The 19,907-nt window shown below is 34.7% G+C and overlaps 1 protein-coding gene across 10 annotated transcripts in view; it reads right to left on the minus strand.

Annotated features, from left to right (window-relative positions):
• Positions 1-387: 387 nt before the first annotated feature.
• The window catches only part of IKZF2 (IKAROS family zinc finger 2), a 153,163-nt gene continuing 133,643 nt past the window's right edge, over positions 388-19,907 (minus strand). For all 10 annotated transcript variants that reach the window (XM_054478483.2, XM_054478477.2, XM_054478481.2 and 7 more), the window contains 2 exons: positions 14,501-14,644; positions 388-8,789 (listed from right to left, as the gene is read on the minus strand). In XM_054478483.2, coding sequence (XP_054334458.1) covers positions 8,065-8,789; positions 14,501-14,644 — 869 coding nt within the window. In that variant the 3' untranslated portion in view covers positions 388-8,064. The remainder of the gene's footprint in view (positions 8,790-14,500; positions 14,645-19,907) is intronic.

A 19,907-nucleotide genomic window follows, 5' to 3' on the forward strand; every position in this document is an offset into this window, starting at 1 on the left:
CTATGCTCTTTGGAGTAAGTCACAATTTTCTTTCCTAAGGTCTATTTTCTTATATAGAAAGGGGATAGGCTCTGATGTACACTCCTCTTTTTTAAAAGTGAAATAAGATATGTATGAAAGCTGTCTAAAGAGCAGAGATGTCATTCTTAACAAATCATGTAATACTTTGTTCTCTGCTCCGGTGGACTATATAGTAATGATGGAGATGACTAACGATTGAGATGTAGATTGCAGATATCACACGTATCCAAACCTCTGGAACCGGAAGTGTGACAAATACGCAATGGCAATGATAATTTAAGCCTGGTATAGTCAACAATTTAGTCTTCTGTATTTGGAAGACATGTTTGTGTACAGAATTTTCACCAGAAAGTTTTTATAGCAAACTTTTTATGTCAGAAGTTTATTTTATTGGTAAAATATTAAATAATATACAGAATTAAAAACTGCACTTACACTTCTGAGAAGAAATAAATCTTGGACAAATTATATGCTTGTTCCTGAGATTCCCTAAATTTATTCCAGTAGCTGTGCACTCAGACAGTACAAACCTTTATAATATAATCCTTTTCACAAAGTATTACAAAGTTTCTGCAGCTTCTTTAGTTGTACACACATACAGACACACACTCACACATGCATATACAACACTCATACACATATACACAGTAACCACATACATGCACAGAACATGTATGTGTGTGCATTAAAAACAAAGAAGATACAAGTCCCACATTTTAGTCTGCAGTGATAAAACTGTTTAGCGGAGGTCTCCAAATCAGTATGTAGTAGAGTGACTTGTCACACAGCTGCAAAGACTGTTTCAGTATTTCCATAGTAAACCTCATTTTCTGAGGTATGGTATTTGAGCCTTAAAAAAATTACATTACACTTAGCAAACCTGACATACAAGGTCTGGAATTTTAACTTTACATATATATTTATATATATATATATATTTCTTTTTTAAACAATAATTTTTATTTCCCCAAATTATTATTTGAAAAAAAATGAGGTTTACTGGTTTGACCTTTTTTTTTTTTTTTTTTTTTTTCGCTTCTAAAACACAAAATACCCTAGAAACTGTCAAGCAATTAGTCTTTAAAATAGTCTAATTACCTTTGGTATTGTTAAAGAAAAAATATCTAAAATGGCCAAGACACATACTGTACAAATGCAGAAATGCAGTAACTGCCTTTAAAAGAAATGCCAAAGAAATGTTATCTTTTAACAAAACATGTATTTATATTACAGCAGTTTTACTACAGGGACACAGGTATAAAAAAAGAAAATTAGCACACTACATATAAATATGTATAAGAAAAATACTTCTTACTTAAATTTGTATGAAAACAGGACTGCTCCAAATATTTTTAAAAAATTTTCTCCAATAGGTGATATGTAAGTGTTTAAAACTCAGCTAAGTGCTTTGCTTTTATTTAAAAGTTTATTTCTAAAAGGGGAGAAGTAAAATAAAAATATTAAGTATTAGGTTCTTAATTTAGAGCATTGGGCGAGGGTCTAAGAAGAAGATTCAATCTGTAAAAAGTTCAACTTTAGGACACATTTTTCAAGCAAAAGATTACTAATTTCCATGGAAATTTAGCTTAAATAAAGATACCATGAGATCAGACTAGTGGTTTCCACATTCTGTAATCTTTTGATTGTGGAGTGTTTTTCTCTTTGCTTGTTGTGTCCTTTAACATACTATGACTTTTATGAGTTTCTTTTTGCCATTAGCTAAAGGAATAATAGGTCAGAAAAGAAAAAAAATATCACCATAGTTTTTAAGACTTCAAGGGGAGTATTGCACTTGTACAGAAAGAAAAGAATAGTATCTTTTTAACTAATAGCAGAAGCAATCATTCTAGGATTGCAAATAACACATGGTCTAAAAGGTCCAACTATTAACAGCAAATATGGGGCCTGGAGACCCCCTCCAAACCTGGAATATTATTATAGTAACGTTAAAGCATTTTTCTCCCAATTAGGAGAAAGTTAAGACTCTTTGCTTTACATTTGTAACACCTTTCTAAACACTTGCAAATAACTGTCTAGTCTTTCATGATATACATTTTTTGGAGGAAAGCCAAATCAGAATGTAAAATCCAACAATAAAGGAAAGCAAACATACTATAATAGGATTACATAATCTCTGAAGTAATGTTTTAGGTACCCAATATTTGAAAGTGAAAATAACATGAGGGTTATATAGCTTACTATTTTTAATCCAACCACTTTTCTTTTTAATATAAAACTACACTTGAGTATAAAAATACGTCAGCAGATTATACAACCAACAAAAATCACGAACAAAAAAATTAAGATTAAATTACCAATGAACTAGAAATAAGAGTTGACCTAATCTTCAAACTTTTAGGAGAACAGAGAGGTAAACATCCATAGATAATGACAGAAGGGAGATGGACAAAGAAAGAGGCTGCGGGAGATGTAACAAAATTTAAGAGATAACAGAGAGACCTGTTACACAGAAAGGGAAGGGAGTTATGTTCAAAATCAGAATGCTTGGCTGTCAAAAATTTTTAAATCACAGTTTCAGAATTTGAACTACTTAAAAAAAAAAAAGAATAAAACAACAACAAAAAAACCCAGATCCCTTCCCTTGTTACAGTGTACTCATTTTTTTAAAAAAAATCAATTTCCAGTAAATTAAAGTAAGTAAAATCTTGATAAGTGCATAGTAGGGGATTCAGTGACCTCCACCTGCTCAAGAAGCTTTTCTTACTATGTGTCACTTGAGGTAATTTGAAGGCCCAATTCACTGCAAACTCATTTATTTGTACCTATATGAACTTATATGCTGTACTTTATGTGGCTTAGCAGAGGGCCTCTAAATTTTATACTTTATTCACAATAAAAAGGACATCTTAGAAAACTGTCATTCATGTACCACTCTCTGTATGGGATAAAGGTTAATACACAACACATATTTTATACAGAAAATATACAAATGCAGTGTTATGGGAGGAAAGCCCCATAAACAGAATTATGAACTTATTCCTAAGAGTGCATGTGAAAAATATCCTCAAACTTACAGTACAGCAAGATAAAACTAAAAAGCTAGAAATAGAATATTACATAAAAACCTTATGGAAATTCCAAAGTTTAAGGTTTCTGCAATAAATGTAAAAATATTCAAGGTGTCATTTGGCCTAGTAATACACTATGATAAAAAGAAACACTAGCATATCACAGCTTCTTGGTCATATGCCATTTGCTTTGTATAACCAGCAGCTCATTTTTTTAAAAAGCTGTCATATCCTAACACGCCCATTGCAAGTAATACACAACTATGATATGAAACCATTTGAGATTATGCTTTGGAGAATAGCAATGTGATATGACTGTTCAGTTTTGCTTTGTTCAAGGAGAATTAATTACCTGCTTTTTCACATTATTCCATCAATTTTCAATCTCTATTTTCTAACAGATTAGAAAATACAGATTCCAAGACTAGAACAATACTAGTCTGGAGATGAAAATCCAAATGAATACTGTATCTTATTGACCAAAAAATTATCTAATAAATTCTTGTTTGATACAGAACTTATTCTTCCTTAAAAACAAAACAAAAACACAAATTATAATTCAATTCACAGGTAAAGTTTCACTCTATATTTTACCTGCATAATCTTGTAATCATATTCAGAAATACAATGAAACTAAAGAGGTATTAAAGTCTAGTTTCAAAGTTTCCTTTTCCTTTTAACAGCTGAGCTGAAAATTTCTGTATTAGAAATTGCTCTAAAGATTTGCCCTAAAAACGCAGAGATGAATTATATAGTACTCAATTTTAAGTGATTTTTAAAAATGCATATTAAAAGTGTTGTACAGCTGCAACAGCTAACCAACACTCTCAATGCATTTTAAAAAGGCACCAATATAAAGAACATAAGTATTTAATACATTAAATTCAGGACTTAGGAGACCAGTTACTGTATATTTTAATTATTTTGCAGAAACTGGAGAATTAAAAATATGTCTAAGATAACTTTCATATATACAAACTTCAATTTCACCCCTTCCCACTTTTTTTTTCTTTTGGATTTGGGGAATTTTCTGGTTTAGAATAGTCTTCATTCAGATAGTATTTATTAAAATAATACATAAAATATAACTGATGATAAACACAGATGTAATTTATCCATTTTTGGATGTGAACAATCCAAAGTTAAAAAACAAATCATGTAGCTAGTACCTCTGACAGTTTAAGTTCTGCCTGAAACTAGGGGCACATGGTTTTTTGTTTGTATTTTTACAGCCCCTTCTGCTCTTTTTCTACCCTAAGAAATTATTTTGGAGATAGGATGAAATAAAATTTGGAAGATAGTGAGAACATAATAATTTTCTTCTAAATGCCTTAATCTGATGTAAATTTTGTTAAACATTTATAAAATACCAAAGACTTCAGGGTTTTGTGAGTTGTACAACTGAGATAAAAACTATAGAAACAAAATACCGGGCTCACTAAACTGTTCTTGTCTTTCTCCATTTGCCAATAGGTAACTGTTGATAATATTTATTTTCTGAATTTTCTTCCTATTCCAAAAAACTTTACATTAAATATCTTTGAATTTATATCCAATCAGCTTAATCATTGTTTTTCACTTTGTTCTGTAAGTAAATAATAAGGACCCAAAGTTTTAGTTTAAGAGTTGCCACTGGTCCTAAAGACATACTAGTAACTTCTTTAGTGATTCCTATTAAGACCTGATAAAGTAAATCCAACTAATTTCTGGTATTAACTGTCATTTAAATTCTCTGTAGGTTTTTGCAATATATCTGATCACTCCAACTGCTTTTTTTTCCCATGAATTCTCTTTAAAAAGAATGTGTGTGTAATACACACACACACATATACCCTACGATTCATACATACAATTACCTGTATGTATGTAGGGGAGATACTTTCTACTACGTAGCCAAATCTAAGTTGTAGTTTGTTATTTTCCCAATTTTGTCCCTTTAGGAAATCTCAATGGAATATTTCAATGACTTGAAATTTCTTCCAATCTGCCTACTGGTCCCTTTCCCTGTCTTAAAAAGGTCCAATGAGAATGGCTTTTTAAGCATGATTCATCACTGTCAGAGAGAGGCTAAGATAAAATTCTGGGCAAAATTAGGGAAAAGCAATGTGATGAAATTCTGAACTTTTGCCAAACTGGAAAATACAGAAGATAACCCATTTTCATGCTCCTCAAATACTTTCTGTAATGCGAAATCTCACCTAAATAAACTGGGCATACAACTGTTATGTAAAACTTGATTTATTTGGTGTCTGACTCTTATATTTATTTTTAGATGCTACAACCTTGCGTATTTCCTTTTGTGAAGAAAAGCCATGCAAATATAACCATCCAGAGTTTCTCCAAAAACACTATGTCCACAAAAATTCTTTCTGACCCACAAATTTGAATTGACCTTGTCCTCATTTGTCCCTGCCACACCCTGAGCCATATCCACCTCTTTCTGTTCCTCATGAAGCTAGGAAAATACAAGTATATGCTTGTAGCAAATGCACTCTCAACTACTACCTACCTTCAATAAAACAGATTCCCAAAAAGATGAAATCAGAAAAGGAAAGTGCCTTAGCACTGTCTTCATAAGGTTTAGGGTCCACCTAAATTCAGTTTCATCCCGGGGCAGGTAGATGTATGATTGTTCATATATTGAAAAAAAAAAAAAATAAGCAGGAAGAAAATTCATAGATAATGGCAGCAGAAATTCACATGCAGCCTAAATTATGAACATATTGACTGACATCCAAATGTTTCCTTAAATTGCAGTAAAAGACAAAATTATGAACCTTAAAATTATTTACCTCATCCAAAAGGAAAAAAAATGGCATTCCAATTATTATTTGGGAGTGATTGGGCGGGGGGGTGAGCAAGTCTCAAAAACATGCTTTATCTTTGAATAGGTTGTATGTTCACAATGTACCAAGGCATGCAGAAAAAAAAAAAATGAAATGGTTGACATTCTATATATCTCTGTTTTGGTGCATTCCCTTAGATTTAAAGGGGCAGTTTGGACATTTTCCCAAAAATAATTATGATAGGGACTAGCAGAAGAGAGCTGAGTTCTAACCATTTTTGCCTAGTTCTAGCTGTGTTAGTGCTTAGAAGTGCTTAGCTGGTGCTTACCATTTAAATAGCAAATGGTAAGCTGGAAAATGAGTTAAGATCAGTACTGGGGCCAAACTTGTTTATGTCCACAATTCTCTTGACTTGGTAATTCTCATACCACCCTGTACTAAGATACATAATTTCAGCATCCTATTTAATGATCTTTTAGAGCAGTTATCAGTTACTGCCTAACAGAATTTCAGTATTCACAAATGGTTATCAGATAATCCAGTCACAGTCAGGCCTGTCCTCCCCAAACAGAAGCAGCAAGTTCTGCCTTCCAAGTATGTCCCCCTAAAATGACTTGAATCAGTATCACTCGGTTCCTCCCCTCTAATGTGGTTGGACTACGAAGAAAAAACAGAGCACCCACATAAATGAAATTAAAATCTGCACATGAAATATGGCAACCTATACCATGTAAGGGGAATTCTATACTAAGGGATTGAGATTCATTTCTGACAAGGACTTACACAATTAAATGTTTTGGAAACAGAAAAATGTGCAGGACCTTCCTTTGGGGGTTCTGTCACATTCTAGACTCCAAGAAGGGTAAAAGCAAACTTTCTTATTTTTTTGTTTCTTTTATCTGTTGTCCAAGGTACAGGTTACAAAGAAGTCCCATTCCCTTTTCTTTGCAGCAAGAGTAGTAAATACTACTGAAGAAATGCTAAAATAAATAGCCCTAGTTCTATAACCTTACAGGGTTCAAGTTACCAGATTCAGGTCAAATTAGCAATTGCTCTGAGGAGATTTTGAAAGAAATAGCCGACAGCAAGACTTTTAAGACCTTCTACTTAAAGAGTAAAGGATGAATGAACTGTGGACAGAACACTGGGAGGTCACATCTTGAAAAAAACTAGTGAAAAGAGAAATACCAGAAAAGGGATTTCTAAGTGGGTTTTCTCCCCCTACTGTTAGCATAATTATATTTTTCTGCTGACTGGTTAACACTGATTAAATGCTGATAAAGTGACAATCGTAAGCATACTTTTAGAAACAAATACATATACTATGCTGCCATCACATTACAACTTTAAAGGAAAACCTCTCAAACAAATTTATGAAAGTAGAAGTCCCTCCCAGAAGTTATTGACTGCCTTTTATCCACTCTTAGACCATATGTTATTCTGAAAACTACATAAAAATACTATTCCTTAAAGGTGTTAAAAGTAAGGCTGCCAGGGTGTCTATAAAATGCCAGTCATCAAAACTATGGAAAAACAGTGCTTACGTTTAGAAAAATAAGATCACAGGACCTCAGATGTATTGTAGGTGGCCCTTAACTACCTGTAGTTTAAAAGTTTTGCTATATGGTACAGTGTAAAACATACTGAATTATTAATTCCATAGGGGAAGTAAACATAGAACCCACAACAACTCAGCTCCTCTTAGGAGTTATCACTGAAAATAACAATGTGTTTGTGTTCCATGATCTCTGAAGAACAAAAAATTGGTTTACAGTTTGAAACACATTCTTCTTTCAAGAATAAAGTTACTTATACCATTTTTAAACCACCAAAGTCCTACCCAGAAAAGTCTAAACTTTCCTGTCTTCCATCATAATCCTGAATATCAGTGGCAAATCAGAATCTCCTAGGTGAATCTTTATGAATCAAGTGATTTTTCAAAGCATGATATGCCTTGGTAGAAATGGACTGCTCTTAAATTCCCACAAAATAAACAAGCCAGGTGATAAAGAAACAATATTCCCGTCTCTTCTCTCTTCTGTTTCTTCCTTATCGTAATTAGGCAGAGCAAATGACACTGCCTCCACAAAATAAGAATTATCGACAGTAATAATATTAAAAAAAAATAAAAGGTATGTCAACATTTGAGGGAAGGTGGGATTGTAAGTGCAGTATTTCTTCATGTGCAGTTCTTTACTTCATAGGGGTCCCCTTTGGAATGAAAAGGCCTAGTGGAATGTGTGCTCCCCTCGAACAATGTGTGATGAAAACTCATAACGGTCCTGGCTTCTGTAGCCACAGATGTTGCATTCCAGTGGGTCCCGGTAGCCATGGCAACCCATGTGAATGGTGTACATGACATGGTCTAGGAAAAGGACTCGGCAGTGCTCACACTTGAAGGCCCTAATCTGTTCTCCTTCTCCATTGAAGACCTTGTAGATGTCCTTCAGAGAGCCCTTAGGAGCCTTGGTAGTATCCAAAGCTTTGACATCCTCCTTCATGTAAGCTGGGCTTTGTTTCCTCTTGGGATTTAAGGCAGGGTTTCCTTGGTAGGACTGGTGGTCATCATGGCTGCTTTCTGAGTCAGTGGAATCCAGGCAGCTATTGCTGGGAGAGGCCTCTCTTTCCTGGGGTCGACTCTTTGGTCTGATGAGAGAGATGGGGCCATCCATGTTGTTTTCATGACTATCAGCAGTTTCCCTGCTAATGGGTCTTTCTATCCTATTTGGATGATAGACCTGAGAATAAGCTGAGCTTATAACTGGGGCCACTTCAGCGATTGTGCTTGGCGGGTGCTGCATCAGAGGGTGAAGGGCCTCAGCTCCAAGGTAGGTGATTGCATTGTTGATGGCTTGGTCCATCATATGAGACTGCATCAGCTCAGCCTCCTTCTCATATGTTAAGTTCATATCAAAGTGAATATCTGGGTAGCTGAATCGCATGAGCTTTTCCCCTGGAAGGAAGTGGGAGGTGAAAGAAGTAAAAAAAAAAAATACAACAACATTAGTATCAGATTAAAAATATGAAAGGGTACGAAGTTGACTGATTGCCTTCATTTTTCATAATTTGGTATATATTATTCTATAAGTCAAATATTTGGGCAATTCTGCTGATGCTCATACACTTTTTTTTTTTTTGAGACAGAGTCTCGGGGTGCGATCTCTGCTCACTGCAACCTCCGCCTCCCCAGTTCAAGGGATTCTCATGCCTCAGCCACCCGAGTAGCTGGATTTACAGGCATGCGCCCCCATATCTGGCTAATTTTTGTATTTTTAGTAGAGATAGGGTTTTGCCATGTTAGCCAGGCTGGTCTAGAACTCCTGGCCTCAAGTGATCCGCCTACCTTGGCCTCCCAAAGTGTTACGATTACAGGCATGAGCCACTGGGTCTGGCCACAAATATTCTTGACAGGAAAAAGATATAAAAGCAATAAAAATTTCATAAGCCATTTGCATTTGTTCTGATGCCATCATGAGAATGCATCTAGTCTGAAAGATATGATTGAGTTTATCATATTTTCATTTTCTTTTAAAATTCTCACTTGAATAGAGCTCAAGGAGAATAGGAGGAAGAATACCCAGTAAAAATAAGTCAGAGACTATGCTTGATTTTGCATATTTTAAACATTAGTGACCAAGCTACAAAGATCATAAAAGTGAGAGTGATCTGGTTATAACATATGGCACCTCACTGTTGTGTAGGGTTAAGTTGGTTGATTCAGCCACTATTTTAGAAAAAATATACATAACCCATATATGTCATTCTGGAGATTTTTTAAAAGTCATTATTAAAATACTTTTAAAAGTTGTACCACCTAATAAAAATGAATGAAATGTAGGGTTATTTAAAAATAAAATTAGGAGTTCTTTCAAAAAGTATTTGCTCATAAACTCGGAAAATCTTGTCTCATTGTTTTGCTTCTTGAAATTGATACTCATTTTTATATCATCCTTTCTTATTTAGACATGTGTATGTGATAGTGCTGGTACGTACACCCATTGCTAGCTTCCCATACTTTTTCTTGATTGAAGTGTGTTTGCAGTTTTTCCTTAAATACACATCTCAACAAATATAATTTTACTCCAATATTTGACATCAACATAATGTCTGACTGTTAACTATAAAAGAGTTTTGGTGCTTGCAACAGGAAAAGTAGTTTTGATTTTTAGCCAGCTATTGCTGGTTTTGAACAGAATATTTAGTCTTTTAAAAATTCTGTCCCTAAGACAATGTGGTCTCTATTTACCAGTTACTTTTATAGGTAAATCTTACAGATAAATGCTTCTTAAAAACATATGTGGGTTTCCCATAAATGGTTAATATGTTGTTGTAGATGGATGCTTAACTTGTAATTTTGGCAGATACTCTCAGATTGGAAGAAATGGCCCCTACGTGATCAGTGTAATGATTAGAGTAACAAAAATGGAAACATAAAATGAGGAGAAATTATTTCATGGCACTCAACTTAAGATATATGCAATGTCAAACATTTCAAAATTAAGCTAGACAAACCTGATCTATATTCTTAAAGAGCTTACAGTTTGGAAGGAACAATAGCAATTTAAGGATCATTTACGACATTGTGTGATATGTGTGATGGGGTCAAATAAGACGAATATTTAGCTCATACCAGGGGACTAAAGGAAGACTTCTTGAAGGAAATGGAATCAAGGACAAGAATGTGATTGTAAACATTAGCCAAGTGAAGAAACATGAGGTGGAGTAGCTGGTAGAAAGGATCAGAGGCAAGAGGGCGTCACTTAAAAAGGAGGAATTACTTATACTTCAATAAGGCTGAGAGTAGAAACAAGTGCGAAAGACAAGTTAGATAATATAAGGCTAAATATGCTAAAAATTTGAATATTTCCCTAAAGGAATACAGATTGAAGGGGATAAACAAGGAAGTGTCCTGAAGGTATTCATTTAGCAAAGGGGTTTTGGAAATTGTTGCTCTAGGTTTCTGGTCTAGGAAATTTAGTGGATGACAATGAGATAGAAAAGATGATGAATTCAGTTTGGGGAGGACTATGAGTAATAGTCATGTCCAGTAAGATTTAGTCTCAAATTCAGAAGAGAGACCTGGGCTTGAGATGTAGAAACGAGTCATCAGTTGATAGAAAGCAACTTCTGAAGCCAAGGAAATAACTGATATCACCCAGGTAGAGTGTGAAGGGGATGAGTCAAAAATCGAACCTGGAATAACACTAAGATTTTTCTGCCTACTCATAGATCAGGGAAAGTGGGGTTTGCACTGGGCCCCATGTTTAGGGAGCCCTGGGCCTTTCTTCTCAGGAAATGAGGAGCTTCTAGGGCCAAGGGAATGTGCTGATCTGAAGCTCACTCAGACCCCAGAATTCCTTTCCCAAATGGTTCTGAGCCTGCTTCTAGGGTCTACACAGTCCTCTTCATAGGGTCCATAATACTTCATACCAACTGTGCTACTGGTAAGCACACACCTAGGCCTGATGGCCAAGGCACTGGACTTTATGTGCAACGTAAAAAGAACCTGGATGTGCAGGCTGGGGTGTCCATACATGTGTGTGTGAGACCCCCTTTGGTAATGGAGAGAACTAGGAGTGGGTCTAAGAGAGGAGCCTAGCTGTAAGCCAGTGGGTGGTTCTGCTCATGCTGCCTAAGTGTAGTGTAGAGCTACAGGAAATCTGAGAATTGCATATTTATTTGAACTTAGTCAAGTTGGAAGGGTAGAAAATAAGTTTTACAGTTAGATTTATAATATAAAAATATTTAGGCATATGAATGGGGGCCTCCATTTGTACTTTGCCCAACTTGCGTAGCTGTTAAGGATAAGCCTATAAAGAATACTGAACACAGTCAGAGAGAGAGAACAATGTCATAAAAACCAAGAAAAGAGTGTGTTTCCAAAGGAATTGACTATTCAATAGTGGCAGATACTACCTAGGAGCTGTGTAAGATACTGTCTTAAAAGAGTCTACTGGATTTAGCACTACAGAAGCTAGTTGTGACCTCAGTGAGAATAATTTCAATGGAGTGTGGGAAAGAAAAACAGGTTGCACGGACTTGGAAATGAAAAGAAAAAAAAATCATTGAAAACAAGCACAGAGATTCTTTCAACAATTTCGCCTTTGAAGAAAAGGAGACTACAGGTGTACCTGGAAGGAGATGGGGCTTAAAGGAAGATTTTTTTTAATTATGAGAATTTATTGCATTAAATGCTGATAGGAAATGCCCAATAGAGGGGAGAGGTTAAAAATGTAAGTGAGAAAGAGGAAAAAATAATAGCGTGAGGTATCTGGGGGGCCAGGATAGGAGAATTCCTGTGCACAAGAGGGGGAATGAACTTTAATTAGAAAGAGGGATAGTTGTTTCATTGAAATAAGGAAAAAAGATAAAAGCATTTCCATGGATGCATACAATCCTATAGAATTGGTAATATTATGTTGAAATCAGTTCCAGTGATTTTATCCCCTGTGAATACAGATATAAGATCACCAAGGAGTGAGACAGCATGTTTGCAGAGAGTACAGAAGGTTGGCACTGTCATGGTGGAAAGCAGGAGAGATGATTCTTCAGGGATACTGCTCCATAGGATGGATAGGCCAGCTGATATTTGGGATCAGTTATTCATTCATATATATTGATGCCAACTCATCAGCCTGTGGAATTTGCTCCAAAAGTACCAGATGTGCAGGCTGGGGTGCACATCTAGTGAGATATAAGTATGGAAAGGATGCTCAGTCAGCTTTACAAGAGAGTAGGGTTTCATCAGGAAAAGGGGATGATAGATCAGCCAACAAGGCAAGAAAGGCAAGAATAATGGCAAGAGAGATGTAGAAGTGATGAGCCATGGAATCTAAGCTGAATAAGAAAAGAGAGGGAGAGACAAGCAGATATGCAGGAAATTCTGGGATCATTGGTCTGGAGAATTTGATAGGGTCAAAGAATAGTATTTAACTGAGGCACATGGAGAAGGCAATTTATAATAAGTGTGGAATGATGAAACTTTTTGTTTCAAGAACAATAACAGAAGTAGTTACTATGCCTACTGTTTGTTATATATTACTAGGATAGAATCCAAATAAAGAAAAATATACTCTCAAATTCTTAATTAACAATATAATATAAATATTTTAGAATCATAATGTAATTTTCTAAAAAGCTGTCCCTCTTTTCTAAGGAATGCAGTGAAATAAAATTGAGAGTAACATCTCTAAGTCAGGAAACATGACAAAAATGTTACAAAGAGTAGACTATATAAATTCAGAAGACAGAAAGAATAATAATATATATTTTTTTCCAACTACACTAGAGTCTAGTTAGATTTAAGCATTTAATGACATCCATCAAAAAAATCAATATTAAAAATAAGTAAACTGGCTCTTTATTTCTTTTTTCTTCATAGTTACCCACAAGAACAGAAAGAAAAGTTACCAAAGGCCTGAGGTAGTCCTTTGTGTATAACTCAGGGGCTTCAACTGACATAGTATAAACTATGGCCCTTATCGTCACCCTTCCGCCTTCTTTCAATGAGTTCTCAATAAATCCCTCCAGCTAGTCTTAGAGTGCTATTTTGGTGATGTGTTAGTTCTTCAATTTCAGATTGAAAGGAAACCTTCTTTAAGTGTTTACTGAAGTAATGGAATTGTGTTATCCTCTCCTCCCTGAAATAACCAAAGCAAAGATTTTTGTCTCAATCACCATTTAATCAGGATGTCCCACAATGCTGACACTAGAATGTCAGAATCTGTTTGAATATTTTTATCCTAATAGATATATTATATATAAATGAATAACAATTCTTTAACAAATCTTTTTATTGAATCTCTATTATTCATATTTCTTTTAAAAAGTCCATGCTTTTTGTATCCTCAGAGACAATCTACGACTTACAGCATGCATTCAGAATGATGCCAACATTGGGCGTATCAAAGAATATCTAAGGGTTTGGAAATGAAAAGGGAAAGTCTAAATATATGATATTTAATCTTTTCAGTTCAAAATCATAGGCTGGATGAAAAAAAAGATCAAAATATAAAATAAAGATCCAAATATGAAACATCTTGAATGTAGGTTGCTGCATTATTTTTCCAATGCAGAATTTTGAAAAAAAGAAAAAAAGAAAAATTCTCTTCATTCCAGATAAAATACTAAAATAATTAACCCATTTCTGCCTGAGGTTGAAATTTTGTTTTAAGTTTTGCAATCAGACCTTGGCGATGACCTTGAGCAGTAGGATATAAATAACTCCCACAAGCTTAGCGTTCCAATAATGGAACACTAGGCATAAATGTTAATAGGTTAAAAAAAAAAACAGCTAAAAACCTGACACCAATGAAAATTTTAAAACAGATTACAAAAGTGGCCAATAGGCTGGACCATTTCTCTTCTGGATGACTATTTTTTAAACAAATTAATATTTTCTATTTTACATGTGATTTCACTTTATATATCATCATATTTTGAGATGGTGACCACTATCAGTCTTTATCTCTCGTATGTATTTGTGGGTGTTGGTGTAAGTGTGGTGTACACAGAGTGTCAGAGAGTAAAAAAGAATAATGGAGAAAAGAGATGGGTATTTATTTCATGAACTGAAACACACCATATATATTTCTAATACATGGGAACTTGCCTTTTCCTATTAAAATCACCTTGCAAAGAAACAAAAGCATTTGTAATGCTTACCCACAAACTTTTGTGGAGTGGAGCTTTTACGTTTTCCCATATTCCCCGTGAGCTTCTCTATGACAGCAGGTCTCTCAAAAGGCACCAGAGAAATATTGTTGTCCATAATAGGCTCTTGTTCCTTACAATCTTCCATAGGAGGTACTATACAAAACCATAGAAAAACGCAATCTGATAATTTCTTCAACATTTTGGATGATACAAAGCTGGATTTGCCATCTCAATATGTGTTATAAAAGCTAGTATGCTTCAATAGAAGCAAGTAGAAAGAATACCCTCTAGTGTGAAAGTATACTCTTTAAATTTGCACACACACATATACACCAGAGGATTTGTTTTTATCTGAGACTCTCTTAAATCCATGACATACACTGTTGCCACTATTGGTGGCAAACTTGTTCATGTGGTTTCTCATTTTATTCCCCTGAAAGTGTTTTTAGCATTGACTAAAATCAATACTACTTTTAAGACTGCACTATTTTCAAGGCTTTTAGAGTTTATTTTTAAAAAACAATTTACATAAGTCAACTTGTTTGAGAGAAAAGCTGAAACAGACATACAAAATAACAGCACGGTATTTAACTGTTTTTCTTAACCCATGTATTTTCCTGTAGCATATTTTCTATTTGATGAGCTGTTAGCCTTATTGGCAGTAGCTTAAATACCTGCACCAAGCAGCCCTCATGAAGAAGAGCCAATTCTGAACATGTCTATGCACAGTAAACTGTGGCAGCTTTATGATTGTAATTTATTTTAAAAAGAGCTCTTCAGCAGGAAGAAGAATCCATTTCTAAATTGGCACATTGGCTCACTAAACTACTGCCCTAATTCATTTGACATACACTCTCCAATGCTGTTCCCTATTCATCCCTTTTTTCTACGTTGCTATGGACTAATCTGTTAGCCCTTCGACACTGACATTCATAGTGCAGACAAAGAACTTAAAACAGTTGTTTTTTGAGTAGAAATACTACCCAAGGATGTTTAATTAAGGATAGGGTAACAACTCAGACAAGGCGAATCAGCTGATTAAAAACAGTGTTCTCAGGAAAGAACATAACTTATTACTTGTTGATTATTGTTGCTTTCTCCAGTTGCACTTGTGCCAGTACTGTTTGGAAACCTAAAGCTTTCATTTCTTAGAATAACTTTACTTGTTCAGTATGCACTGTAAAAATGATTTACTCTGATCCTTTCATTTGTATAAGATAGTCCCACTGTGTATAAAAAAATGTATTCTCATTTATAAGGGGATCCTCTTGGCAGACACAAAAATAAGTGAGAAAGCAAGAGATGAAAGTTAGGAAACTTGAATGCACAATTCAGTTGACGTATTTAATAATCAATAGGTTACCAATTTTGAAAAAAATGAAACATAGTGTGAAAAAATGTTTTCATGATTTGGTCATGTTTAAAGAAATCAACATTCCATCCAAGTTTTGATTAACCTATAGATGGGTCAGAAAAATTGAATTGTAATCTACATTTAATAAGAAGTCCTCTGGCTATGAATAGCAACGGATTGTGCAATTATTGGATGTTAATTTGGAAAAAAAGTTTCAAGGTGAGACTGAGGAACAAGGAAACAGATCATTGTCTACACTATATCATTAATGATGTTATCATATTGAAAAAGTATGTCCCAAGATATTATGTATAAAACATTATATTCTCTTTTAGTAACAACCAAAAAAGTTACACAAAAGCAAAAAGAGTCAACAAAAAAGCAAAGAATTTCAAAAACATTCAAGGATGACCAATTCACATAAGGGGAGTCAGAAGAATGGCACAGTGGTGGTGGTGTGGTGGAGAACTAGGTAATGAGATACAAATTGTGGTCAAAATCTTAACTTTTTGTTTGGATGATGGATTTACAAGCACTTACTACATTATTAGAAGTAACAATAAAACTAAAAAGCAGTCCATGTATGGACCAAAGATGAAAATATGTCAGAGACCAAGATCCAAAAGGAAAGAATTTGGCAAGAAAAAAAAATGTTGTTGTAAATTTAGCTAAAAAACTAGCAAAACTGGTTAACGGGTTTGCCCCCAAAATTGAATATGCTAATTTGTTCGGAAATGAGTAGTCCAAAACCTGGCAGTTTTGCTCTAAGTTTCACCCTGAATTTTCATATTTGAACGCATTTAACACTCAAAACGAAACCTGGGTGTGGGAACTGTCCCACACCACATCCACCTCAATTCAGATGATTTGTCTCGAGTTCAATGAAGCTCATGTGAACTGAAAATGATGACTTTGGCAGAGTTCTGATCTAATTTCTACTTTACAATAGCCCTTTTCATGTCAAAAATTGATCTTGTTTCTACCACATCGGCAATAATAATAACTGACGTATACTATGTGCTGTGTGCTGTTTTACGGCTTTGCATTTAATAATTAATTTAATTCATCCAGAAACTCCATGAAATAGGTGTAATACCATCTTCACTGTACAGATGAGAACACAAAGACCCAGAGATCTTAAGTAATTTCCTCAGGGTTTACATCTAGTTAGTAGAGAATGTTATTACTACTAGGAGTCTGGCTCCAGAGCCTGGCTCAACCATTATGCTATACTACTCTTTGTAGAGGTATTTTGAGCGTTGACTTTTTGTAAACCAGTCAGACATACTTGTAAGGTCTGCCATTGGGTAAAGACCTGATACATTTTTACTTAATTATGTAACCAATCTGATTTTTTTTTGCTTCATGGATCTGGGTGCAACTCATCAAAATATTTCTGTGTATACATTGCTAGAAACATAAAACAAATTCTCTAGATATCTCAATAATGCATTAATCACATAGACATTAACTGGGCTAAAAATATACCAATAAGGTAACTTCCCCTGTTTGAACAAACTTTATAACCAAACATCCTCTTTGACCTTATATTTGAGGTTATAACCAAGATAAAAACATAATTCCATTAGATCACTGTTTCATAACATTGATAACCATAATGGCAAAACCATAAGTGTATTCCCAATGTATCCTTTTGAAAAACCAAACAGTTCACCCAAATTCAAATTCCAAGTCTAAGGGACCTAGATTAGGTCACATGTCTAGCCCCTGAGCAGGAGAGGGCAGAGTACCTGGACTGAGGGTCCCACCACAGCTACATGCAACAGGAAAGTTCTCTAAAGGTAAATGGGCACTCTTGTTATCAAGAGAAGGAGGAAGGGATGTCAGGCAGGCAAAAACAACAGATGTCTTCTATATTGTTGCAAATTTTCTCCATGTTACCCGATCTAAAAAAAAACTTTACAGTTATCTTAGTTATTTTCTTGACAGCATTTGGCAGTGCTGACACTTGCTTTGGCTTCTGTGAAATCACTCTTTCCATGTTCCTACTCTGCTCTTACTCATCTTCATGAAATTTTTTTCCTGCTAGTGTGTTCTTGGCCTTCTTGATGTCACACTTTGTACTTATCCGTATTGTCTTATTAAAAACTACTACGTTGGGCCACTACATAAATTATGATGGATCCTGCATCTTTGTTTCCTACTCAGACCCCTCTCAAGAGCTTGAGATCTATATATTTAACTTCTTCCTAGACAGTTTTATTTGGCTATTTCATAGAGACATAAAAGAATATAGTAAAAGAAGTAAAATCTCCATTTACCTTTCTTTCTTCTATTTTCCTAATTACCATATCAGTGAATGACACTACTATTTACTCCATCAGCCATGCTGGTCACCTGTGGAAAATCCTAGATTTCTTCCTTTCATCCAGTCTTCTGCCTCTCCTCCTCCCTACCACATCTCTTTACAAACACACATGGAGGTACCCCAAGTGTTTTAGATGCTACATTGGTAGTTGTTCACACATGTTGTTCTTTCTGCAGGAAACACCCTTCTCCATTTATTAGTTCACATTTTTGCTTTTTAAAACTAAGCTCAATCCCGGGAAATTCCTCTTGGATGTTCTGCTGATTTAGGTATGTCCTCTCTGTCTCCATAATGCTTATCACATAGTACTATAATTGTTGTTTTACTGGTCTATCTTCCAATAGCTGGTAAATAACCTCAGGAGTTGCATTCTGTTGTATTTGTGTCTCTAATACCTTTTATGATACAAGAGAGATATAATATTCAATGGATGGTCACTGAATGATGTCACCCAATGGAAATAAGTCAAAAAAGCTTACTCCAAAGTTTGGGGGTGCCCAACAATGCCTCTACACTGTGAAAAAGAACCTCCCTTTCCTAAACAATTCAAAGCATAAACCTAACAATATATATAGATTTTAAGCTGGCTATCCTTCTGCTTTGCACTTTCATTTTTGTCTTTAGGTTTAGGTAAAACAGGTAATAACATAGTTTGATTTTAAAGCTTTTTCTTCAAGCTGAACAGACTTGAAGAAGCAACATAAAGATAATATTGAACAAGATAATCTGCCATAAAACCTAATTAAATAAGATAAATAATCTGCCCTAAAACCCAATTAAATAAATAAGCTCATCAAACCCAATTAAATAATTTAATTATACAAATAATCGTCATAAAACTCAATTATTATTTCCAAAACTATGAGTCATGATATTCATCCTTTTTCCTCAAACTCAATCAACTTTTCTAAGACCATTTTATTCTACCTCCTAAATAGGTCTTCAATATTTCACCTTGTTCTCTTCTGCAGTTGCCTTTTCATCTTTTTCTTGGCATTCTCATTTCCAGTCTCTCCTCACACCATACCCCCTGCCCCAGGTAGGCATTTATCATGTATCCTCATTGGAGACATTTTTCTTGATTTGATTACCTTATTAATAACAAATTTGGTTGCCCTAGTGGCCCCCCATCAGTTACACAATGAAATTCAAACACTAGATTAGCAGAGAAGACTCTGTCTTTGCATCACAACCTACTAATTCAGAAGCTTCATTTCCTACCACTCCTTAAACTGCAGTTACACTCAACATCAGGGAAGCTGTTAATTATCTTTTATATCTCCAAGCCTCTTCTTCTCCTTGAATATACATTCTCTGTATCCTGCCTGATATATGCAATTTTTACTCATCCCTCATGTTTAGATTGAACACTCCTGCACGTAAGAAGCCTCTCTTGACTTTTCCAGAGTTAGGTTAATTCTACATCTATGTTCCCAGAGAACTGTGTATGCATCCTTATTAGAGCTTTTGTTTCATTTTATTTTATTTTTTTAAAGTATGTATTTCCTACCAGACTATAAAGTAAGTGTATTAAAAAAACTGTGTCCATTTATTTTTATATCCCAGAATGTTCTATATAACTTGGCACATAGTAAGCTCTTGATAAATGTTTTCTGAGTAAAGTGAAAATGCCTCTTTTTCTTTAAAAAATTCCATACTAGAAGAACAACATAGGGAAAAACATGTTTTGGAAAAGAGAGACTAGGAAATATAACTATGTCAGGTATTTTTTA

The sequence above is a fragment of the Pongo pygmaeus genome, chromosome 11 (assembly GCF_028885625.2).
Source record: "Pongo pygmaeus isolate AG05252 chromosome 11, NHGRI_mPonPyg2-v2.0_pri, whole genome shotgun sequence".
Lineage (NCBI taxonomy): Eukaryota > Metazoa > Chordata > Mammalia > Primates > Hominidae > Pongo > Pongo pygmaeus.